The sequence below is a fragment of the Leptinotarsa decemlineata genome, unplaced genomic scaffold, assembly GCF_025532065.1.
Source record: "Leptinotarsa decemlineata unplaced genomic scaffold, Ldec_3_MD MMD2_tig00000010_RagTag_RagTag, whole genome shotgun sequence".
NCBI lineage: Eukaryota > Metazoa > Arthropoda > Insecta > Coleoptera > Chrysomelidae > Leptinotarsa > Leptinotarsa decemlineata.
The window spans coordinates 2,008,688-2,036,073 of record NW_027412538.1 but is presented as its reverse complement, the minus strand read 5'-3'; the positions used below and the strand labels follow the sequence as shown (position 1 = coordinate 2,036,073).

General features: G+C 36.5%; 1 protein-coding gene across 4 annotated transcripts in view; it reads left to right on the top strand.

Annotated features, from left to right (window-relative positions):
• Neto (Neuropilin and tolloid-like) overlaps positions 1 to 27,386 on the top strand; it is an 803,231-nt gene that overhangs the window by 345,308 nt on the left and 430,537 nt on the right. For 2 of the 4 annotated variants that reach the window (XM_074171247.1, XM_074171244.1), the window contains exon 2: positions 5,159 to 5,185. The exons of the other annotated variants lie outside the window; for them this stretch is intronic. In XM_074171247.1, coding sequence (XP_074027348.1) covers positions 5,159 to 5,185 — 27 coding nt within the window. The remainder of the gene's footprint in view (positions 1 to 5,158; positions 5,186 to 27,386) is intronic. 4 annotated transcript variants of the gene reach the window in all.

Genomic DNA, 27,386 nt, shown 5'->3' with positions numbered 1-27,386 from the left:
ACGTATGTTTCACTATGCTAAAAAAAATGAAAGATATTCCTAGTGATGCAATCGTGAGTATCTCCCAGACCACAGACCAAATTCAATGTTTATATGAAAATAGCTGTTTCAGGAGGACTTTCTTTCAGTTTGTATCTAAAAGTTACTTCTTTGCATGATCTACACATCCATGTATAGAGTTACTTATTTTCGAATGGATTATTTCCTTCCTTTCTTTGGAAGATTCCCTCATCCTTTTTTTTTGTATCAAGATGGAGTAGTAGAAAGCCAAAAACTTTCTTTCCCAAGAAGTGAAAATGTTCTTTAATAATTTGGAAATTTTATAAACCAAACACCACTTTGATACCAATCGAATATACAATGTGTACGAGACAGGTATACCCAATGTCCAAAGGAATGCGAGGATTTTAGCATCAAAAAGCCAGAAGCAAGTCGGTATGGCAACAAGTGATGAACGACAGTTCTCTGCGCTTGTGGTGCTTCAGAAAAGTATATTCCTTCATTTTTTATTTTTCAAGAGGAAGCGTATGAATGCTCAGTTGTTACATGGAGTCAGTCTTGATATGATAGTAGCTGTAGGTGATTCGGATTGGGTCAACGAGAACTTATTTGTAGTGGTTACACCACTTCATATCTTTTGCTAATTCAACAGTTGCAAATGAAGGTGATGGAAAGAAAAACGAGTATTATTGCCTAATTTGTGATGGAAAGTATGAAGATCCACCTAATGAAGACTAGATAAAATGCTACAAATGTAATTTATGGGCCCACGAAAACTGTACGAGTGGTGAAAGTATAACACGAGGCTTCGTTTGTGATTTTTTTTCTGATTAGACTATGTTCGTAATCACCCCGCAGACCATCCGCAATTACCCCACGTCTTGTGGGGTAATCCCGAACTCCAATGTTTTGTTTTTGTATCAATTTTTTATTTTATATGGAATATTTATCTACGTTGATTATGAGAACATAAGATTGATTAGTTACAGTTAACTTTTAGTATGAATTGCATTCATAACATCTACTGTTTTTGTTCAATTTCAGTTCTTCCTTCGTGTTCGCAATTACCCCACTCTCCCCTATCTGCCTAATTCTTTCAATTCATGAGAGGATCGTCATTCAAACTATGCATTGGATTGATCAAAGTTTTAGCCGGATCAACTGAAAATCATTATCGTAGTATTTTTCCAAAAAATATGCTATGTAATTTTTTACATCCATCCTTCTATCAATATTTATCAAAATCTCCTCGAAATTCATACAAGAAATACCTAAATTGACAGAAATAACGATTTTCACTGTTATTCAACCTGGAAAGCAGATCATATGTGGCCTCTTAGATATAAATTCGCAATCTCGCAACGTAATTCACAGAAGTTGCATCTGTACAATCAGCTACCACGTGAATAAAGAAATCTCGATCTCATCCCTTTTGAAAGGGAGATGAAAAAATTCTAAGTAAATTTAAATTTTTATTCGGAAGAGTACTCAGAATACGCAATTTCTAATTGATAAGTATGTAATTTATAACCAAAAATTAATTAAGATTATTTATCTTTACTCTCCGACGGGCGCTCAATATTCTTCCAGATTAACGTCATACAGTTTCTACTAGACATTCCATATAATACATTGTCACCGTGTCACACACTTTATCTATATATTACCTTTTGATCCTTACATATTTTATATATACAATATCTTTTTACGCACACATCTAACTGACACTTATCTAATATTTTGTATTTTACTGAAAACTATATACCATTGGACTTGCCATAAATGTATTCTGTACATAATATGATGAAACATGATCTTCCTCTTGAAGATGATCGAAGGTGATCGAAACACGTGTCGAGGTGTTGAAATAACGGTTTCGTGTTGGGAAAAAATTTATGAACCGGTTTTAATTTTCGCATCAATAGAAACAGCATCCAAATTGGCTATGAAGTTAATTAGATTCTATTACATTGATAAATATATCCAATAATAGTTCAAATTATCTAAGAACAATTCGTTCAGGCCAGTCTCATCTTTCTACACAGTAGGTTATTGGACTGACACCTATCAGAAAACAACTACTCCCCTGGCTAATACCACGAAGGGCGTTGGATTATATCCGACAGGTGTCAGTGCAGGATTCTTCACAGAAGTTATTCCTGCATATGCTGTTGGCGATACAACTGCCGCAATAGATTTTCAATTATTGGAACACACTTGCAGACCGGTTTCGGGCTGTTTGGCCACTCGTCAGTGCAAGGTAGTGTATATCATCAACATAAAGTCGATGATTTCCGATAACTGAAAATCGAATTCTGTCAGAGTATCATTCCTCGAACTACCCTTCGTGGTATTAGCCAGGGGAGTAGTTGTTTTCTGATAGGTGTCAGTCCATTAACCTACTGTGTAGGGAGATGAGACTGGCCTGAACGAATTGTTCTTAGATAATTTGATTCATAAGCCAGTCTTCAAGTATGCCCACTGACTATTTGTGAAAGTTTTCTTTCCTTATACGAGGAATTGGGCAAATTTCGGATATGCAGTTGGTTACCTCGTTCATAGGCAGATGGGGCGACGACAAACCCGTTGTTTGTTGTATGCTTCAGCTTAGTTCGAAGAATGATACTCTGACGAAATTCGATTTTCAATTATCGGAAGTCATCGACTTTATGTTGATGATATACACTACCTTGCACTGACGAGTGGCCAAACAGCCCGAAACCGGTCTGCAAGTGTGTTCCAATAATTGAAAATCTATTGCGGCAGTTGAATCGCCAACATCATATGCAGGAATAACTTCTGTGAAGAATCCTGCACTGACACCTGTCGGATATAATCCAACGCCCTTCGTGGTATTAGCCAGGGAAGTAGTTGTTTTCTGATAGGTGTCAGTCCATTAACCTACTGTGTAGGGAGATGAGACTGGCCTGAACGAATTGTTCTTGGATAATTTGATTTATTAGCCAGTCTTCAAGTATGCCCACTGACTATATGTGAAAGTTTCCTTTCCTTATACGAGGAATTGGGCAAATTTCGGATATGCAGTTGGTTACCTCGTTCACAGGCAGATGGAGCGACGACAAACCTGTTGTTTGTTGTATGCTTCAGCTTAGTTCGAGGAATTATACTCTGACGGAATTCGATTTTCAATTATCAGAAATCATCGACTTTATGTTGATGATATACACTACCTTGCACTGACGAGTGGTCAAACAGCCCGAAACCGGTCTGCAAGTGTGTTCCAATAATTGAAAATCTATTGCGGCAGTTGAATCGCCAACATCATATGCAGGAATAACTTCTGTGAAGAATCCTGCACTGACACCTGTCGGATATAATCCAACGCCCTTCGTGGTATTAGCCAAGGGAGTAGTTGTTTTCTGATAGGTGTCAGTCCATTAACCTACTGTGTAGGGAGATGAGACTGGCCTGAACGAATTGTTCTTAGATAATTTGATTCATAAGCCAGTCTTCAAGTATGCCCACTGACTATATGTGAAAGTTTTCTTTCCTTATACGAGGAATTGGGCAAATTTCGGATATGCAGTTGGTTACCTCGTTCATAGGCAGATGGGGCGACGACAAACCCGTTGTTTGTTGTATGCTTCAGCTTAGTTCGAAGAATGATACTCTGACGAAATTCGATTTTCAATTATCGGAAGTCATCGACTTTATGTTGATGATATACACTACCTTGCACTGACGAGTGGCCAAACAGCCCGAAACCGGTCTGCAAGTGTGTTCCAATAATTGAAAATCTATTGCGGCAGTTGAATCGCCAACATCATATGCAGGAATAACTTCTGTGAAGAATCCTGCACTGACACCTGTCGGATATAATCCAACGCCCTTCGTGGTATTAGCCAGGGAAGTAGTTGTTTTCTGATAGGTGTCAGTCCATTAACCTACTGTGTAGGGAGATGAGACTGGCCTGAACGAATTGTTCTTGGATAATTTGATTTATTAGCCAGTCTTCAAGTATGCCCACTGACTATATGTGAAAGTTTCCTTTCCTTATACGAGGAATTGGGCAAATTTCGGATATGCAGTTGGTTACCTCGTTCACAGGCAGATGGAGCGACGACAAACCTGTTGTTTGTTGTATGCTTCAGCTTAGTTCGAGGAATTATACTCTGACGGAATTCGATTTTCAATTATCAGAAATCATCGACTTTATGTTGATGATATACACTACCTTGCACTGACGAGTGGTCAAACAGCCCGAAACCGGTCTGCAAGTGTGTTCCAATAATTGAAAATCTATTGCGGCAGTTGAATCGCCAACATCATATGCAGGAATAACTTCTGTGAAGAATCCTGCACTGACACCTGTCGGATATAATCCAACGCCCTTCGTGGTATTAGCCAAGGGAGTAGTTGTTTTCTGATAGGTGTCAGTCCATTAACCTACTGTGTAGGGAGATGAGACTGGCCTGAACGAATTGTTCTTGGATAATTTGATTTATTAGCCAGTCTTCAAGTATGCCCACTGACTATATGTGAAAGTTTCCTTTCCTTATACGAGGAATTGGGCAAATTTCGGATATGCAGTTGGTTACCTCGTTCACAGGCAGATGGAGCGACGACAAACCTGTTGTTTGTTGTATGCTTCAGCTTAGTTCGAGGAATTATACTCTGACGGAATTCGATTTTCAATTATCAGAAATCATCGACTTTATGTTGATGATATACACTACCTTGCACTGACGAGTGGCCAAACAGCCCGAAACCGGTCTGCAAGTGTGTTCCAATAATTGAAAATCTATTGCGGCAGTTGAATCGCCAACAGCATATGCAGGAATAACTTCTGTGAAGAATCCTGCACTGACACCTGTCAGATATAATCCAACGCCCTTCGTGGTATTAGCCAGGGGAGTAGTTGTTTTCTGATAGGTGTCAGTCCATTAACCTACTGTGTAGGAAGATGAGACTGGCCTGAACGAATTGTTCTTAGATAATTTGATTTATTAGCCAGTCTTCAAGTGTGCCCACTGACTATATGTGAAAAATAATAGTAATAAAAATGAAACAAATCGTTTGATACTGTTTTATTCTTCTGTTTGAATTCCTCAACTCCAGTCGCCCTTCTAGTAATATTTTGCCAAATTGAACTTTGAATTTGTATCATTAAACTAATACATATATTTTTTCGTTCCAGGATTGAACTCCATTCGGTGGATCCTTTGTGAGTATGGTTTCAATTCATTTTCAATGTGTGAGATATTGAACTGTTTTAATTTTCTGATTGTCGGTAAAAGAGTGTTCCGTAGAAAACTACATCCTTTTCACATTTCTGTTATAAATTCGGAAGTTACGGCAAATTGAGTCCGTTTTCATCATTAAATTCCAATCGAAATACCACAGGAAGTGTAGGTATACCGCTTCAATTTGTTCTCTATTCAAAATGTTCTGCTCTGAAAGTTGGATTGAAAAAGTTTATTGTTGAATTCGTTCATTCTTGGATCCATTTCAGGAGTGCCTATGCAACCAAAACTCTTGAACAAATTTTCTATAAGATAATTTGGAATTGATTCTCAATTTATGGCAATGTAACCTCAAACTTTTTTCAAGAAAAATCAGATCCATTCTGAAATTCCCTTCTTCCTTGATACTAGACACTAGAAATCATGGAATCATAGAAAATTCATCAAACTCCTTTGGAATAATACTCATACTTCTACTTGAAAACAGCAGATGGAAATGTAATATGGAATTATAGCAGCAATCAAATTTAATGCTCTCCTGCAAAGTGCACGACCGTTTTCACAAACATTGGCGGTAGGTATATTTTTCATAGTCACTTTGATGGCTACATTCGAAAAAACGTCCATAATTTATTTCAAAAACGATTATATGGTACTTATCAGTTACTCATACTTGAAAATAAATCGATTAGACGGCAAACGCCGTACAAAAAATGGACCAAAAAAATTGAAGACAAAATCATTATATTGGAAAACCAGTTACAGTACGAAAGCTGAATTTGATTGGAAAAAAAGGTTTCGGCTTTCTACTTCTCCATCTTCATTGAAAATGTGGAAAGTTTTCAGAGATAGGAAGATAGCAAATAATTCCAAAATAAACTCTTTACAAAGATGTGTAGGTAGATAATACGAAGGAGTAACTTTTAGACACATTCCATTGAATTATACAAAAAACACGTTTTCCTATTCAGTTCCTACTGCAAACATTCATTATGAATTCTTAAAAAATATTTTTTCGTGGAGAACTCAGTATTTCATACTATTGTTTTGGGTTTATAACCTTCCACAATCTCTAAATCAATAGAGAGAGCAGGAAAGTACAAACTGAAACGTTAACTCCGCAAAGTTACTGCGTGATATACACTACTAAAAAGTCCAAGTAGTCAGTAACTTCAGTATCCATCGATTTTGCCTACAAAATGAAAAGTATCGATTTAAAAAATTATATATAGATACTTAGCTTTCTTAAGTGTTTGACGTTTCGGGAAACAACCCTTTTTCGTTTTCGAAAACCCAAAATTCACTATAAAAGTCTTGCGTCAAACTGGGACACAATTAAAAAGAATGGAAAAAATGTCCATCTGTACATTTCATTATTTCAGTTTTAGTTTTGAAAACGGAAAAGATTTTTTCTCGGCACGTCAATCACTCAAGAAAGCTAACTATCCATATTTGATTTCTTCAATTGATATTTCTCAAGTTGTAGGCAAAATTAATGAATACGAAAAGTTACTGAATAATTTGATTTTTCAGTAGTTTATATTACGCAGTGATTCTCCAACGTGAACTTTTCAGTTTGCCCTCTACTACACTTCAGCAGTTTCTCTATTGATTTGAATTTAATTTTAATAAATTCAAATATTATAAATAAATCAATATTAAATTCAATCAGTTTGCACTACACTTCAGCAGTTTCTCTATTGATTTGAATTTAATTCTATTATATTATTATTATTATTATTATTATTATTATTTTTTCCACCGTTGTATGCGCTGGTCAGGCCCTATCTCCTGAAGCCCCGATACATTCGGGAGGGCGCACCAGCATTATCAACCAATGACCACTCGCCACACCGTGGAGTAAGTGATCATTGGATCCAAAAATGATGTGCCCTGAGCAAACGCAGTGAGCCAAGAATGACAGCCTTCTGCATCTGTGCGGCTAAGATTTCTGCCTTAGTGCGGCAAGCCGGTATGATTTTAAGATTCGAGAGTAGATAGCCCTGCCGCCGAAGATATGATACGTAATCCCTAAAATTTTGGGCGGAAAAGGCGGCATGCTCCGGATGTGTATCACACCACAGAGCACAGAGCAATCTCGCCATGTACCCTCTTCGCGCAGCTCATGCGTCCACTCAAAGCATCCGTTGTCGTTGCCAGGGTTGTCGTCGTTAGGCAAATCATCGTTATGGGCCCCACCACCTTGCCTCTGACCCCTCCGAGCGGGTCGATTGTGGGGGCCTCTTCCTAGATTATTGGGAACCAAGTGTTGGGTCCATCAGGTGGTTAGCCCTGTGGACCCACGGCGGGCACCGGAGGGAAAATAGATTTCTCCTTCCCGGGTGCGCCTGGACTGCCGGTCCGGTTTTGCACCAGTTGCTCGGGTAAGTGGTGTCGCAACTCACCAAAGGCCAAGGGTTTCAGTGGCCATCCCTGCTTATTATTATCATTATTATCATCATCATCATTATTATTACCTTCCATTTACTCTACAAAATTTGAGCTGCACTCAACGAAATTATTGTCAACTTGTTTTTACGCTGAAAAGTATTCTTTCTGAAGACCAGTTTCCAGCCTTTCATGAACGACAACCCTCAAGAGTCGAAACTTGGCGAGATGAGTCTCACCGAGGATTAAAGTACAGTTACCTGCCTTGGTGAGATGATATGCAGTGGACATCGAAATATCTCACAACTAACGTTCACATAGCGGTTGATTGATTGAGTAGAGTGAACCACTCATGGTAACGATCCGAGTACTATCTGACGTCGTCCTCTATCGTTTGCAATTTATTGTTACACCCTATATACAGAGAATTTTTGCTGGGTTACAGTTGTTGACTGGAGAGTATAAAAATCCATAGATGTATCAGAAAAGAAGGAATATCTCATTCACAACTGCTTGGATGTATGTTGTTAATCTGTCAACTGTCATCTGTTGCTAACCTTTAAGTTTGCCTGGCCTGATGTTGAAACTGTCGAAAGTCTCCGGGTACACATTTTCTTATGATCACCTGAATAACATCTATGGAATTCAGTTTTCATACTATAACGAGAGAAGTTACATTTTATTGGAGTTTAAAAATATCAAAAGTTCGTATAGCCCATCGATCACTACTTCTGTTGGTATCTCGCGCTAAGACGCGCTTATAAAATAACAGAATTCTGACATCCACATTTCTTTATTGTATTGGCAGAATTGTATTTCTTTTAGTCGTATTCTAGTGTTTGTAGTCACTCCCGATACATTTCCTGATTATTTCTTTTTGTTTCGCTTGTGTGAGTGGCATTGTATAGATAGGTCGATTCCATCATAGTTCAATCGGAGAGAAGAGCATGCGAGGAAAAATGTATTTAATTTTTCACGGTCCTCTATCATTCCGTTTCCAATTTCGGTATCAGTAGAGAATCGATTGGAGAAATATGAAAGTTTAAGTATTATCACAACTGGATACATTGGATGGCACAGATATTCTGGATACTTTTCAGATAAATAGGGTGGTAACTTTTACTCCCAGATGTTTGGGCGAATAAATCCATCAGGGAGTTTCTGTTTGATGGGACATTAGAGGTGTACTATTGATATTTCGGAAATATCGAATAATTACAGACATTTTCAAATAAAAAATTGTTTTTCGAAATATTCCTTGATGATCAATACACTTTTGCATTCATTTAAACCATTTGTCATAGCCGTTTTTCCATTCCTCTTGAGACACCCCCAAAACATGGTTTTTTGGTTTTTCAACGCTTCAACTGCTTCTTTGGTGCTCGTAAATCGTTGACCACGCAGTTTCCTTCAAAATTCTGAAACAAAAGAAAGTCATTGGGTGCTAAATCAGGACTTTATTGAGGATGACTTATCAATTTAAAGTTTTGACTGCTCAAAAATTCACCTGTTTGACGAGATGTGTGAGAGCTTGCATTGTTATGATAGAGATTGCTTTGTCTTTGGCGGTTAGTTTTACTAATTTCTCCAAAAACTTTCGGTAAACAAATGGTCGTGCACCGCTCAAAATTTACAGTTCTACGCTGCTCAAGCGAAACACTGGCCACATGACCGATTTGGCTGAAGAAGCAGGGGACCATTTGCTTTGCTGTGCTTCTTTCACGAACAACTTTTGTAGGATTCAGCTCGTCTTGGAATACCCACACAGTCGATAACTGTTTTGTTTCCAGCTTATATGCATATATCCGTGATTCGTCACCTGTCACGATTTTATACACGGCTTTCAAGGCATCTCGCTCGAACTTTTTGATCATTTTTCACACCACTTGACGCAAGCCTTTTTTTTTGAATGATTGATTAACTATAGGCATAGGGTATCCAACGAGAACAATTTTTTTACAACTAAGTATTCATGCAAAATCGAATGTATTGAAATGGAGCTGTTGTGCAAGGATGCCTCTATCTCACAATATGTCACATGACGATCTTGCATTATCAGTTCACGCACTGCATCCATGTTTTGTTGCACAACAACCGACTTTGGACGACCTTTACGAAATTCGTCGGCGACCGAACTACGACCACGATTCAATTCACTATACCAGCGATATACTGTGAATAAAACAGAATAGCACTTGTACATTGAAACGTTGTGAGTACGTTTATAGTAAAAAATGTAAAATTTTATCATTGTGCTGCCACATCTTACCTATTGACAGTAGTGTTGCCAGTTCACGAAATATAAATAGTCCCCCATCGTATAATGAACAGATCATGTTGGTGATTCATCAAGTTCATGTTATCACATTTGTATTTCGTCTGGTAACCAGTAGATTGAAACATCCGAAAGAACAATTCGTTGAGGCCAGTCTCAACTCCCTACACTGTAGGTTAATGGAGTGACACCTATCAGAAAACGAATACTTCCCTGGCTAATACCACGAAGAGCATTGGATTATATCCGACAGGTGTCAGTGACTTTATGTTGATATCACTTTGCACTGAAGAGTGGCCTAACAACCCGAAACCAGTCTCTGTAAGTGTGTTCAATAATTGAAAATCTATTGCGGTAGTTGTATTGCCAACAGCATATGCAGGAATAACTTCAGTGAAGTATCCTGCACTGACACCTGTTGGATACATTCATTTATTTATTTATTATCAAATATTTCACTTGTTGAAAGTTACAATGGAAAAAAGATGAAAAAATATATCTTCCAATATACAATAACAAGGAAAACGTCAGCTTAAAAAAATCCAACGCCTTTCGTGGTATTAGCCAGGGAAGTAGTTGCTTTCTGATAGGTCAGTCCATTAACCTACAGTATAAGTAGTTGAGACTGGCTTGAACGAAAAGTTCTTTCAGATTATTTGATTTATAGCCAGTCTTCAAGTATGCCCACTGTCTATATGTGAAAAGTTTTATTACCTCAATCGAGGAATAAGGCGAATTTCGAATATGCGGTTGATTACCTCGTTCACAGGTAGATGGGGTGATGAAAAACCTGTTGTTTGTTGTCCGCTTCAGCGTAGATCGAGGAATGCTAGTTACTCTGAACGAATTCTATTTTCATTTATCGTGAATCATCGACTATATGTTGGTGATAGAGACTACCTTGCACTGACAAGTGGCCAAACAGTCCGAAACCGGTCTGCAAGTGTGTTCCAATAATTGGAAATATATTACGGCAGTTGTATCGCCAACAGCATATGCAGGAATAACTTCAGTGTTGTATCCTGCACTGACAACTGTCGGATATAATCCGACCTTCTTGGTATCAGACAGGGGAGTAGTTGTTTTCTGATAGATGTCAGTCCATTAACCTATAGTGTAGGGAGTTGAGACTGGCCTGAACGAATTGTTCTTTTAGATGAATGGATTCATAGCCAGTCTTCAAATATGTCCATTGACTATGTATGAAAAGTTTTCTTTCCTTTTACGAGGAATTGGGCAAATTTGGGATATGCGGTTCATCACGTCGTTCACAGGCAGATGGGGCGATGACAAACCTGTTGTTTGTTGTCCGCTTCAGCGTAGTTAGAGGAATGCTAGTTACTCTGAAGGAAATCGATTTTCATTTATCGTAAATCATCCACTGTATGTTGATGATAGACACCACCTTGCACTGACGAGTAGCCAAACAGTCCGAAACCGGTCTGCAAGTGTGTTCCAATAATTGAAAATCTATTGCGGCAGTTGTATCGCCAACAGCATATGCAGGAATAACTTCAGTGTTGAATCCTGCACTGACAACTGTCGGATATAATCCGACCTTCTTGGTATTAGCCAGGGGAGTATTTCTTTTCTGATAGTTGTCAGTCCATTTACCTACATTATAGGGAGCTCAGACTGGCCTGAACGAATTCTTCCTTCAGATGATTTGATTTATAGCCAGTCTTCAAATATGCCCACTGACTATATGTGAAAACTAGTTGATTAAAATCTGTTTAAAAATCTGTTTAAAATTTGTTTTTCCGTTAACCAGCTGTCGCACCCCTACGAACGACAACCCTCAGAAGTAGAAACTTGTGCGAGCTAAGGATTAACGAGGTCTTACCTTTTAACGTGTGATTCCTAACACGGATCATCTCATGATCATCTGAAGTTATTTGACTTCATTGAATAATATCAGTAGAGTTTGAAAGTCTTCTTTTATGGAGGTAAATCAGTTTTTATCGACCTCTTTGAGAATTTTCAAATTGTTGAAGGAGAAGAGTGTTGTGTTTTCTAAACTTCATATCAGTATCAATTTTCGTTTGTCTTCGAGGGTGACATAATGTTTTTTCGGTTTTACGAGTGATTTTTCAAATAATAATATAAGACACCCAAATAAACAACTCTGCTTCACCAGCGGAGAAGGAGAGAGGATGTCAAGCTGAAAATATTGATCAATTGGTCGAAAAGATCAAGGATCGATAACGTAAAAGATTTTTTATCAGTTATTTTCAACTATCCATGGGATGGTTAACTTCAGTTGATAGAATGAATTAGTGGAAACAGAAATAAAATAGTATAGATTTGTGACCAATACATACCCCTACTTATTTTGTTATGCTGACAGCGAGGGAAAGGACGTACCACGGCTGGTATGAGCACAATGTAGCATACATGATGTTACGTAGATAGTTCGAAAAAGGCACATTTTGGGTTTGTTTATGTTTTACGTTTTCAGGGAACCGTTCCGAATTGGCATAGAATCAATGCACAGATATCTACAGTAGCAAATGTAACAGTTCCCAAAAAATCAAAATCATCATTTTCACAGAGTATTGTCACCCACTTTTTCTCAGTTGCTTAGTTGATGTATTAGGTTGTTTCTGTTTTTTATGAGTCCTCTTCAAACTGTAATATCACAGTAAATATTTATTTAATTTCATTGAAATGAGCGCTTTTTGAATTAGTGCACTTTTGACAACGTAACACAAGTCGATAAATTCCGTTAGCATAAAAATTGTGTGTAACTGGTCCTGATTGGCGAAGGTTTCACAGGTGAGAGAGTAATCAACGTAATCGAAAAGATGATAGACGGTTGACAAGAGAGCAGGGGAGTATAGTGGGTGAGACAGAAGTTTGACGCTCAGTTCGGTGAATCATGAAACGTGCGGAAGGGCGTTGTCGTGGAACAGAATCGGTCCTATTTTGTCAACCAGTACCGGCTGCTGCTAACACAGTTTTTGTTACATTTCGTCGATTTCCTCACAGTAAAACTCTGCTGTGATGTTATATTGGTTCACACCAGCTGCTGACAACCATACAATAACCATATGTTTTTTGAGTTTTCGACTTTGGGACGCACCTGAGTGGTTCATCGGTGTCTTAACATTGTCTGGACGTCTCCTTTTGTTGTAGATGATCCACTGTTCATCATACATGACGATGTGATCGTTCTGGTTGCACAAAAGCAGAGAGGAACAGACCTCGAATCGTCAATTTATGTCGTTCAAATCGTGGGGCACTCAGTTTCCGAGCTCTATACGTTTTGAATCATCAAAAATTACATCAAAACTGACGCCCATTTTTTCCGAAATCCAACGCACCGTTTGTGATGGGTCAGTCTCCACCAGGATCTTCCAATCCTCGTCTCGATATTGTGTAAGTCGACCTCTTCGGGGCTCATGTTCAGGATCAATCATATTTTTCAAATAAAGTTTGTGGAGCTCAAATCGTGACGCCCACGAATTCCTTCGATATATCTTTTAGAAAGTTTACATGAGGACCTCAACAAAATTACTGAGAAACCTGAGCCAATCTTAACTGAGATTGACGGAAAATTGAGCGATAACGGAAAAGCACAGTCCTGGCAGAGATATTTGAATATGGACAACTCCAAGATTGTAGACTATTTCGTTGGTCAATTAAAATCCACTATAAAGTGCACACACTGTGGACAGTAATCTTTGATCCTTTCTGGGATTTGTCCCTTCCCATACCACAAAGATCTGGCCAAGTGAGTTTGTCACATTGCTTGGATTCTTTCACAAGAGAGGAAACTCTGGATGGAGATGAAAAACCAATGTGTTCGAGGTGCAAGCAAAGGAGAAAATGTACAAAGTCCTTATCAATCTATAAGTTTCCCCGTATTTTAGTAATTCATTTGAAAAGATTCTCTCCGACGGAAAGGTTCAGTGGCAAATTGAATGTTTCCATTGACTTTTCTTCAGATGGATTAGATATGAGCAGTTATGCAGCAGACAATGTGGCTCCTTGTCATTATAATCTATATGCACTTTCAAATCACAGTGGGACTACTTACAACGAACATTACACAGCATATTGCAGACACCCATGGCATGAATACAACGATTCACAGGTGTTCCCAATTTCGCCAAAATCAATTGTGAGCAATGAGGCATATGTCCTCTTTTATGAACAGGAGGGAACGAAGCAGCACCTTTGATGTGTGTGTTTTTTTCTTCTGTCCTTTTTTCTTCTGTCTTTTTTTCTTAATAATCTTAGTTCTTTGAATTGATTTGTATTTCTAGTTGTGTCACAATATATATATTGCATGTAAAAAAAAAAAGTTGTAGTTTATGAACTTACTATGGATCTTCATCAAGTAACAGCCGAATCAATCAGAAAATTCAATGTTTATATGAAAGTAGCTGTTTCAGGAAGACTTTTTCTCCCAGTTTCTGTTCAAAGTTACTTCTTTGAATGATCTACACATCTATGTAGAATTACTTCGTCAAAAATTGATTGCTCCTTTCATTCCTTCGGAAGATTCCCAGAATTTTCAATCAAGATGGAGTGGTAGAAAGCCAACAACTTCCTTTTCCAAAAATCTAATGATTGTAATTACAAAATTCAAAATTGTAGATGAAATAGAGATAAAAAATGAAGTTATGTGAATGAAACCAAATACATATTTATGCACAAGACACATAAAATTATAATAGTTTCGCTTCAGTTCTCAGTTCGACACAGGTCGATCACGCGTAGTGGTAAATGTTTGTGATAATTAATTTTGAACAGTTCTGGTATCGTCCCCAAGAAGTTTCGGATTGTTTCTAACCAATTCAAAACTAATCCAGAACGATGAATTATTAATTCAAGCATCAAGTTGGGACTGGTCTAAATTTCCCACTCACACATGTATGCTAACGAAACTTTAACATATTTGATGTGGTAAATGGAACGCCTTCAACTAGGGAACGTTAAACATAGATTTTTCTGTTTCGGTTTTTTATTTGTGGAAACTGTTACAGAACTCATTCAGAACTGAAATGTTCTAGGCGTTGATTAGGTATCGATTGAAAACAAAACAAACCTAATCACACACATCTCTGGGATTGAGTAGTTGGAATTAGTTGCCGAAATTGTTTGGATAAGCAAAGAAAAGTGACAGTGAAAAGGTGAAATGAAAGCTATAATTACCAAATTTGATTGAAATACAATAAGCAGTTATAATTTGTGGTAATGAAGTTATTGGATTCCATCAGCGTACCGCTTATTTATCATCAAGAAGCCACGCAAAGACGTTGCAGTGGTGTCAAGCGGAGGGTTCGTATTGATCATGGAAGTAGAAACCGAAGATATGAGCACTGAGCACTAAAATCACCTAGTGACGACTGAAGTATGGTAAACGTATGGTAAGATGAATCGAAGCGTCAGTCGTGATTCAGTATTTGTAGAGTTCACTTTTTATGAAAGAGTACTCAAAGTTAGATTTTTTAAATCAAAATGTGTTCTGTTTTATTGTGTTTGATAATAGTGCAAACAAAAAAAATCGTATATGGTGTGACATTTCATAGGTGATATAATAAAATATTCGTATGTTTGCGTCCGAGGCCATGAAAAGTTACAGAATAGTATGGACCGCACTCGCTAGAACTCAATTTATTTTTCATTTCATGCGATTAACTTAATTATACTAAATAACTCACAAATGCGCATAATGAATTGCTTCAATTAGAAATGTAGTATCTGTATCAACAAATTATTATTCTCTGGTAGACCATGATTTTCTCAAAAATAAATTTCACGGGGAAATAGTGTTTCCATGTAATTTCATATGTTTTTCGCAATAAGTTTATGTATTTGATATCTGTTCCCGATATTCAAAATACATTAAAAAAAATCTCTGGCATGAAATGCCAGAGATGAAAACACTTTTTCCACCCCAGATCGAAAATATGGTCTCTCGAATAGCGTTTTGATAACTAAATTATCTTCATCAGGAGATTACTAAAACTGAAATCTAGGGTATGTAAGTGTTTTTATACCGCTGTTCTATGAACAACGACAAAGGACATATTTCGAACAATTATTTATTTTAATATTAGGTAGTCGAGCTCTATCCCAACACCAAATCGTTATTTACAACACCTCAACACGTGTTTCTATCACTAAGTGATCATCCCCAAGAGGAAGATTGAACTAAATCTACATACAATATTGTCCTCAATTATTACACGCTTTATATCAGCTTCACCTGTATGTATATTTGTTCGTAACTCTCCTTTTCATGTCATATCGGGATCTGTATTTGATAGACTTATCGACATAATTGCTTGATCTATTCGCGGGCAGATGTCGCTGTACGTAACATCCTTGATATATGGATATTATTGCTTGACGTATTTCTGGTCTTGAATTTTTTAAATGTGATAAGTGTTCCTTATATCTTATTTTGAAAGACCTTTCAGTCTGTCATAAGATATTCTGCATCCAAATTTTCTATGATTTCTCGACTTTGTCTTTTGAATTTCCTTATAGGTTCCAGAGTTTTTCGTGTATTAGTGGTATGGAACCCAAATATATTCATCTTGGTTTTGGTCGTTTCTAAAAGTCGAGATATCGTTCATCGTCAACCTAATAACTCAAAAATATAAATAAGTTTACACATCAATTCAAAAGTTTGCATTATTTGATCAGAAAATGGATATCTATTTGTTGAAAATAACTGTACTATAATGGAGATTATATGAATGCGAATGAAATAAGGGAAATTTTTGATAGTGTTCCATAAGTACTTTCCTCCAGGATAAAATATCGCAATTATTTTCTATTATATTTTGAAATTTTCTTCAGTTGAAATGAAATCCTTTTCTGAAAATATGAGAAAATCGAAGATGTCCCAATTAGTCACCTTAATCTTCACATCAAGTTTATTTAGAGTATTAAATATGAGCATGCGAGCAACAGAATTCGATAATTCTAGTTCTTGGCGAATATTTCGACAACAACCACTGATGTTCTCGACCTGAAAAACAAAATTCTAGTTCTCTGAAATTTTTCAAATTCAACCGATATTGTAGGTCTTGTCGTTTTCCAGATAGCAATAGTGTAGTAATCAGCTAAACAAACGTAGGTACTGTATATTCAACTGTCAATCAGTATTCTTGTTTTTTCAATATTGACATCATTAATCATTGAGAGTATTTATCGATTTCATCTAACACATAACTACAAAAATTATTCGCCAACGGTGTGTTATAAATCCATTATTTGATTTTGATTATATTTTCTACCAATCGTTGTTGTTCGGTTTTGTAAAATATTGATTACTCGCTTTGTTCCATTAAATCTTTTCTGTTGGAAATGTTCATAAATCATTAATGAATTCAATTTTCACGCCAAAATCCCTGAATTATTACCAAGTGTAATGAACATGATATCAGAGATGAGTTCAATATACTACGTTGTTAAAAAGTACTGTAATTACGTAACCTACGCTACGATCAACACGAATATATCAACTTCATTCTGCTAATATATTCGAAAAACTCATGTTATCTACCTGTTCGATACGTGAATGACGAAAATGTATATAATATTTTGTCGATAAAAGAAATTTGATTGAATATTGTTTTTGTTGATTAGAAAGGTTCATTAGTTAAAATTAAAATATAATCATGCATGATCCACATGTTTTCATAGATAAGTACATGTTGTAGATAGTTTTTTGTTTGTTATAATGATGGAGAAGTAGAGAGCCAAAGAGCTGATTTATTATAAAACTAATCTCTCCGGAAGTTATCCCTTTATCAATTCAAAACAATTCATTTTTCCGAAGATTTTCCTTGATAATATATAAATTTCTAACAAGCTATTTCAACTAAAGGAGAAGTTTTCAAAAAAAAAATATTGATGTGAGTTCAATATCAATTTCAATGAATACTTGATTCGAATGATTTGAAATCCCTGAAAGAACAATTAAAAAAATTGAAAAAGAATAAATGAAAATAATAATCAAATTGGGCAAAAAAATCCTGAAATGACATTACAGTTTAATACAAGTAAAAATAAAACAATTATACAAAACATTGAGAGATTCCGAGCCAAGTTACATCACGACGTTTCGATTGTTAATATCCACATTCGTTTTCGGCTGATGACTGAAATAATTCCTCCGAAACATGACTATTTATGGATACCTTATCTCCGCTTTCCTTTTTCCACTTCACCGGCTTATCGAGAGATGACCATTTGGCGGGAGTTGGCAATTTTTCGCATGATTATGGGTTTCCATAAGTTGCGTATCACTATGCTAGCTTGACTGCATACATTGTGTGACAACATGTATGCGGCTTCTTTGAATTTCCTCTTGAACTAATGTTATGTTGATGGGTCCAAATATGCTCTGCAATGCCTGATTTGCTGGTTTCCCCTCGCTGTGTATTTTTCTTGTGCTCGGCAATGCGAACTTTCAATGGCCGCTTAGTTTCAGCGATATAGGATTCTCCGCACTCACAGGGTATCAGGTAAATACAATTCTTGGTTTGGTGATTTTCGTGAGATAGTGTTTCCAGATCTGGAGCAGGTTCTGATGTTGTACTTGGATCGAATTCTTCTTATCCTTTCCGCTAATTCTCTATTGTAGGAAACTGCAAGCACTGATTATGACAGCTTCTCTTCCTTGTGAGGATTCTACAGTCTTTCAGCCAAAGTCAGTTCCACCATCGCTTTGGAAAAGTAATTCCGTTGAAAATCATTTTTGATGATGTCTATTTCCTTCTCGAAACCTTCCTTCGTACTACAGAGCCCAAAAGCACGGTCTTATAGAGTCTTGATAATTTCTCTTTCAGTCGATTGATGGTGGTTATATTCGTGGTTTAGATACTGTCCCATGTGAGTGGGTTTTCGGTATACACATGTATCTCACTCAGTGTCGGTCCCCTTCACAAATACCTCTGAGAATACCAATTCGTTGTGGACTTCCTTCTCCATTGTGGAAGTGATGGAAGATCTAACGCTGTTGATGTGTTTCAGAAAGGCGCTCAGTATTCCCATTATTCCATATTATGAAGGTGTCGTCAACGTATCCCAACCAAACTCGAGGCTTCTTGTGTGATTCTTTGATGACCAGAGTTTGAAACCATTCCATATATATGTTGGCAAAAACTGGTGAAAGTGGTGATCCACTGACAGACCCTCATCTTGCGTAGTAGTTTCGTACACAGTATCCTAGCAATTCCATTACCTCATTGCCGAGCACATGAAATGTACACAGGGAGGAGAAACCAGCAGATTGAGAATAGCAGAGCGTGTTTGTACCCATCAATATAACATCAAGTTTTCCCAAGCTGAGATCAACCATAGAAAGGAACACTGGTTTAGGAAAAAATTCTAAGAAACTGCATATATGTTGTTCAACGACGTATTCAGTCAAGCCAGCGTAGAGATACGCAACATATGGAAACCCATAACAAAGAGGAAAACAGTCAACTTCCGCCAAATGGCCATCTCCTGCTGAACCGGTGAAGCGGAAAGAGACGATTTGAGACGTTTGACCTATAAATAGTCATCTCTCGGAGGAAAGAGTCCAGTCATCACCTGAAGACGACTGTTGATACTAACAATCGAAACGTCGTGAAGTAACTTGGCTCGAAATCGTCTGATTTTTAATTTTTCATTTGATTTTGAATTTTTGCTTGATTTTTTATCTTTTTTGCAGAATATACCTGTCATTTTCAGCTATTATATTCAATTTTAATTTTTGTTTGTTACTTAGGAGACTTTGAATCATATCATGTCAGACAATGGAAGTCCGAACTAATGAAATTCAACATGAAATATTGTCAACCACCTTCAAACATAGGGAAAATAATTTGTGTCTGATTTCTATTGTGATTTTTATTTGTTACGACCGGTGTTGGTTCATAAGTTCACTTTCAATAGTTTACTTGGGAATCTGATTAAAATCTGTTTTCCCGTCAACCAGCTGTCACTTCCCTACGAACGACCACTCTCCAAAGTCGGAACTTGTGCGAGCTAAGGACTAACGTGGTCTTACCTTTTATTCATAACACAGGTTGGAAGATAGCGAGTAAAAATCGATCGTCCGGCCTGCGGCTTGAACCAAGGATTCACGGTTTATCAAACAAAAACCGGTCGTAACAAATAATAATCTTATTAGTCATAAGACAAGAACTATTTTCTTTTTTCTTATATTCATCAGAAATTGAGTATAATCAATGAAAAAAATCCTAGAAAGACGCAAAAAAGTTGTTTCTTTTTACTGTGATTGTAATGGGCTCATATTACAGTATACTATTGAGGGAAGTATTGTCGAGAGATATTATTTTTGGAAAAAAAAAGTTGTTTGGCTCTCTATTCATTGATATATAAAAACTGAGGAATCTTTACATATCATCGAAAAAAATTTTTTTTTAATTGTATACTATGCACCTATTTGCTTTGATTATTGATGAGTACGGGTTTTCCCTTTGGAAATAGATCAATCTCATTCATGGACTTAGTTTCGGAACCAAAAAAAAAATTGTTTGAAGGTGATTGACAATGTTTCATGATGAATTTCACTAATTCGGACTTCCATCGTCTACTATATAAAATGATTTGAAATCCCTGAAACAACTAAAAAAGAAGAATTGAAAATGAATAGCTGAAAGTAACAATTATAATAACAAAAATAAACCTAAAATGAAATAATAGTGAGATAAAACAAGTAAAAATAGAACAATTGAATAAATACCCACTCATACGGGACAGTATCTGAACCACGAATCCAACCACCATCAATCGACTGAAAGAGGAATCATGGAGACTCTATTAGACCATGCTTTTGGACTTTGTAATATGAAGGAAGGTTTCGAGAAGGAACTAGATATCATCAAAAATGGTCTTCAACGGAATGGCTACTCCAAAGCGATAGTAGAAAAGACTTTGGCTAGAAGACAGCAGTAGCCTCGCAAAAAAGAGAAGCCGTCACAACCAGTGCTTGCATTTCCCTACATCAGAGGATTATCGGAGAAGATAAGTAGAATTGGTTCCAAGTACAACATCAGAACCTGCTTCAGATCCGGTAACACTATCCGTAGCAGCCCCGCGAAAACCAGGCCACCAAACGCGGACTGCGATTCCAAGAATTGCATTTACCGGATACCCTGTGAGTGCGGAAAATCCTATATTGGTGAAACTAAGAGGCCTATATTGCCGAGCACAATAAACACACACAGCGAGGTGAAACCAGCAAATCAGGAATAGCAGACCATGTTTGGACCCATCAACCCAACATCGAGTGGTCCCAAGGTGAGATCTTGCACAGAGAGAAACATTGGTTTAGGAGAAAATTCAAGGAAGCCGCATACATGTTGTCCAACAACGTATTCAGCCAAGCCAGCGAAGAGATACGCAACATACGGAAACCCAACATCAAGCGAAAAATGGCCAACTCCCACCAAAACGGTCATCTCCCACGGAACCAGTGAAGCGGAAAATGAAAAGCGGGGATAAGTGAAACGAACGACCTGTAAATAGTCATCTCTCGGAGGAATCAGTCAGGAATCAGTCCAGTCATCACACGAAGACGATTGTAGATACTAACAATCGAAACGTCGTGAACTAACGTGACTTGGAATCTTTCCACTTTTTATTTTTATTTTGTTTTTTCATTTCTTTATTTTTATTTATTCAATTGTTCTATTTTTACTTGTATTTCATTTCACTATTACTTCATTTCAGGTTTATTTTGGTTAATATAATTGTTATTTTCAGCTATTCATTTTCAATTCTTCTTTTTTAATTGTTTCAGGAATTTCAAATCATTTTATATAGTAGACAATGGAAGTCCGAACTAGTGAAATTAAAAAAAAAATATTCGCCAAAAATATTCACTCAGGCGGTCGTCAACTGTCAAACACTTTTTATACGATCCGATTGCATTGGTATTATACACACCGAGAATAAATCATTCCCATTAAAATTTCACAAATCATTTACATTTGTGAAGCGAAAGCTATTAAGAAGTTTTTCCAAACTCTAAAACTCTATATATTGAATTTAGGAAATCTTCTTGGTTTTTTACATCTCTATTGATATATAAAGACTGGAAAACTTGCTGAAAACCACAAAAAAAATGAAAATGTCAAACTATAATCATGTCTTCGAAATATATGTAGAACATTTTTGACATTTTTTCAGATTTTTTCATTTTCAACATAGTCTCCGTTGAATTCTACACACTCCTTTCAGCGATGCTCACATCTCTGTAACCCGTCCAAATAGTACTCGGCGTTTTTCTCTGCAAAATACTTGTTCACGAAGTTGTTTGCCTCTTCATATGATGGAAATATCTGTCCTCTCAGCGCAGTTTTTGAAGAGGGAACAAAAAAAGTCGCTTGGGGCTAGATCTGGTGAATGAAGTGGATGGCCAAGCATTCCAAACCGTATTTCGTGGATATGCGACATAGCAACCGCTTAGGTGTGAGGGGATGTGTTGTCTAGGTGGAACATCATTTTTTTCAGCAAATGTGGCCGTTTTTTGCACGTTCTGCCTTCAGTTTGTCAAGTTATGATGCGTAGTATGATTCTGTGATAGTTTTTTCTTTTTGAAGATAATATAATCGATTGAAATAATATCATGACCATCCCAAAAAATTGTCGCCCAGCCGAAAAATCAGTTTTTTCTCCTTGGGAGCCAGTTCCCCCTTTGAAGTTCATTGTTAGGGCTGAATTTTCGTTTCGGGCATATAATGGTGTATCCAAGTTTCATCAACAGTAATTAATTGGCGCCAAAACTAGAATTTATTGCGTCTGATCTGCACCAACAGAGTGTTGAAATGTTCATTTGTGTAGGCGTATGGCATTTCAAAAACAAATATTTTATAACAGCTCAATACTCAATTTTGTCAATTTTTATAAAAACACTCAAATCAACTCACTTGAACGATTGTTATATAACAAATAAGCGTCCAAAATGTTCGAAACTTTGGTGAGTAATTGTTAACAGATGAACAACGATATTTACTGGCTTTCATACCAACCTAGTACTATAAAATCAAATTTTATTGGCTGCAATTGTGGCATAATAATACAGTGAAGAGCAATTGTACGAATATTTCTATACGAATGATGTCCTCAACTCAAAATCCTTACTCACAATGGAAGGGGATACCCAGGAAATAATCACTTTCTTGGATATACTAATGAACAAACGTGGAATGGGATACTGGAGCATAGAATGTACGGGAAACCAATAAATCCAGACAGGTATGTGACTGAAAACTTCAACCACTAGTCACGAAAAGAAGGTGGTATAATTGAAACTTCAGTTGAGAGAGCATAAGTGAATCACAGAGTGTACTATCTGAAAACTGTCTTTGAAAGAAATGAGTTGAATTCGAGGGGACAATACGACCCAGAGGAAATGATACCATAATGAATTCATATTTGCCTATCTTTGGAAAAGCTTTTCTACCCTTTGCGGAGAATACAACAAACATATTTGAAATAATCCTGAGAAAACACATTGTGTAATCGATGTTTTGGTCAACAAAAACCATCAGTGGTCAGCTGAGGACTGCAGAGGGCCTTGTACCGGTGGTTTACCTAAAATGAAATTACGCAGAGGAATATGAGTGCCCGGCTCAATTAACACGAGAGGCATTCTGACCTGGGACATACAGACTAATTTGCAGTAGCGAAACAAGCAATCGGAGTTATAGCTTTTGAAGAAATTCCAAGTTCACAAAAGAACCGTATAGAGAAGCAAGAGGCTGCATATCTCATCGAGAATCTAGAGGTGAACGTAACCAGGTTCAATTAAATTCCACGAAAACCTAGGCATCGGTTTTCTCCAAAATACAAATGTTTCAGGACACAAAATTTCGCTTTCTGCTTCGATAGGTTTGTTGGAGGTTAAAATGGACACCAATATGTCCTGGCACAATCATGTGGCTGGAATTGCTGAGACTGCTTCTCAAAAGTTTGGAACACTGTTCCGAACCAGAAATCTGTAGAAACCTCAACAATTTTTGATGTTTTATAAAACTCAGATCAGACCTTCTTTGAAATACTGTTCACATATATGGAGATCCGCCCCTAAGCATATCCTGAAGCTGCTGGATTCCATTCAGCACTTGCAACCTTGATAGTCTGGAACATCGAAGAAAGGTTGGATAATTATCTCTCTTTTATAAATATTTTCACGTAAGATGTTCAAGTGACTTGGCACATCTGATTCCACCAAGAGCGGTACATATCAGAAATACGCGACGGACTGTAGCTGCTCAACGTTTCGAAGTTGAACTTAGTAAACCTTGAACTTCACTGTTCAAGAACTCATATCACGTCATTCAATTAAAGCAATAAAAAGTAAAGCAATTCCATGACCACCAATCCATTGATGTAGTATCAGCTTTGGAAACGGCTAGAGCACTTTTTCTATTGCGTCATCGCCTTTGCTAATGTCCACAGTCGTGGATGAAACGTTAAACATGAAAAACTGCAAACTACTATGAACAATCTCAGAAAATTATTTTGACAGAGATGTTTCGAGTCTCAAAAGTTCACACTCTATGGAGGATCCGTTAGATTGAAAAATGTGTTGTGTGAGTGAATGTAACTGTAAACTGTATTTCATCGTTCAGCCAATTCAAACATTTCATATCAAATTGAATGAAATAATACAATACATACAATACAGTATCTTTATTCCATAAAATGATCACTTCACAATGATATATACGAGTCGTCAATGGTGAAAAACATAAAATGTATATAAACATAAGTACAACAGTATTACAAAATGCATAAATTTAACACATGAGAGTGCTTGTTTGAAATAAACAATAAAAAGTGTTTATACATGTACATAGTAGTTGAAATGAGTAATGCCGGACATGACATTACTTGTTGATAGGCGAATGTAGATATTCAAGATATCCATTAATATTGTAAAAACAACCATCTAGGAGATATTCTCTGATTCTCTGTTTGAATAATGAAATTATTGCTACACTTTTTAGGCCGAAAGGTAGACAATTGAAAATGTTGGAACCTGCTAGAGAAGGCGTCTTTTCGAATAATTTTGTACGATATTGTAGTTTGATTAAATTCCCGTTCCTTGTTGCGTAAATATGACATTGGGAGTTAGTTTCTAATTCGAGTTCGCGTTTTTTCACAAAGAGCAGGCAGTTATAATTATAGAGAGAAGGTACTGTTAATATCTTCCTTTGCTTGAAAACAGGTCTACATGAATCAGTATAACGTAGATTGTAAAGCATACGAATTATTCGTTTCTGAGCAATAAAGACCCTGTTAATATCTGTTGCATCTCCCCATAAGACCACATTATAAGATAGAACAGAATTCACAAGAGCATAGTAAACGTCTAACAGTTGTTCTTCACTCAGTATTTTTTAAATCTGCATTAAGGCATAGAAACTGCTGTTGAGTCTTTTACTCGCGTAGTCGACTTGAAATTGCCAGTTCAAGGAGTGGTCGATGTGACCTCTTAAAAACTTTGTGGATTCTGAAGGGTATATATTCGTGTTATTTATAATAACGTGTATGGGATGTTTCACAGATTATCTTGAAGAAAACTGTACCAGTACTGTTTTTTTCGCATTGACCATAAGTTCATTTCTTTGACACCACTTTGAGAAGTTTTGACTTATTACATTCAATTTTTCTTGTAGTTCCAAAGGACTATCGACTCCTGCGGAAATAGCAGTATCATCGGCAAAAAGAACTATCGAAGTAGTGCCGATATGTTGTGGTAAATCATTTATGAATAGTAAAAACATTAATGGTCCCAAGACTGAGCCTTGTAGAACTCCAACTTCCAAGTCATAAGTATTCGAGTTTACATTATCCCATTCTACGTACATCTTTCGAAATTTCATGTAAGACATAATCCAAGATAGAAATTTACCTCGAATACCAATTGCACTAAGTTTCTTGGCCAGTATATTGAAGTTCATAGAATCAAAAGCCTTTGATAAATCGAAGAAGAGTGCGGCCACGAACTTTCCTTTGTCAATTCCTCTATAGATATTTTCCCCAAAAAAAATATTAAAACTCCATATTTTCCACTATCCAAACAAAAATACTTCAAAAATCGTTGTAATCGACCATAAACAACTTCATATTGAATCGCTTGGAAAAAGCATGATGTGATATTCCATTCAGATCTGAATCAGCGGTGCGTGTAATTTACAGATTTTGACTGAAAACATACACGCCCGTTCAAATATATTGTTTCAACAGGGTGGATTCGTATGTGCTTGTATTTCATATTCGTGCCAGCCCGAATTCTATAATTAACTGTTTTGTCTGAACCGTAACAGATTTCCATGGAATTTTGATGTAATATATCGTTTTCCGCTTGCCAAGCATCACAATTACGGTCCATTTGATTCTGAAAAATAACTGACGGACTTTTTCATTAATTGGGTCTCTACCAATTGACATAGATAGAAGGTTTGACCTGTAATTGTCATATAGTACCGGGTGATTCTTTAAGGTGGCTCACCCCTGTAACATTTTTATTATTGGAGATAGAAAAACGAAATTTCGGGGTTTTGTATTATAGTTCAATTCACATTTATTGACATATCCACTTGCTTTGCCGTACTTCCAGTTTGACCGGAAATGACCCCAACTTTCGATTTTTAGATGGGACATCCTATATATTTTTACTTATTTCCATGGAGAATGATATTCCTAATCCAATAATATTTCACTTGTCAATATTTAACAAATGAAATCGTTTTTATTCCAATTTTTATTTTTTGTTCTAGAATGCCATGGATTGTGTAAATCGCTTAATTTTTGATGAAGTAACATGGGAAAACTATGACTTTGAGGCTTGTGACTTCACAGTCATTTTATAGTCGCAAATACGAATTTTTCCAGTTAACTTTTTGTTAACTCGTCGCCTTTTTGTGAAAGATCATTTTCTTACGAATAATTTGATGTTACACACTTGTACTTTGTTTTCTCTATTTTTTTGAATAATCACAAGAAAGTCGCAAATTAGTCCAATATGGTTATGGATTTTCAAAATGACCGTCTCCTTGATCACGGAAATGTTCAACTTTTTCAATTGTTGCGACAATTGTTTGGACAAAAAATCTGCAATGTACGAACATTTTCATGAATCAAATCACAAGATGAATGAAGATAATCAAAATGCTACACATATGTAAAAAAGGAAAAAAATTAATCCCTAGAATTTTGAGGGTGGTATTTTAACCCTGCGACCGACTTTTGTAACATTTATAGACACGTGGGGTGTGTGAGACCCCAATATGATTTTTCTGCTAAAATTAACATTTTTTTGAATTACAACATAGTTGTTATAAGAATTCTAACTGTAATATTTCTTTTTGCAATAAAATAATTTTTGATTTACCAAAACGAGCAAAAAATCATTATATTCCGTCTTTACCAAAACAATGGGATCTTTTAATGGAAAAAATACAGATTTACTTGAAGAAGACTTTTGCACATAAAACGACTGAATAAATATCAAATTGCTAGTTCAAACA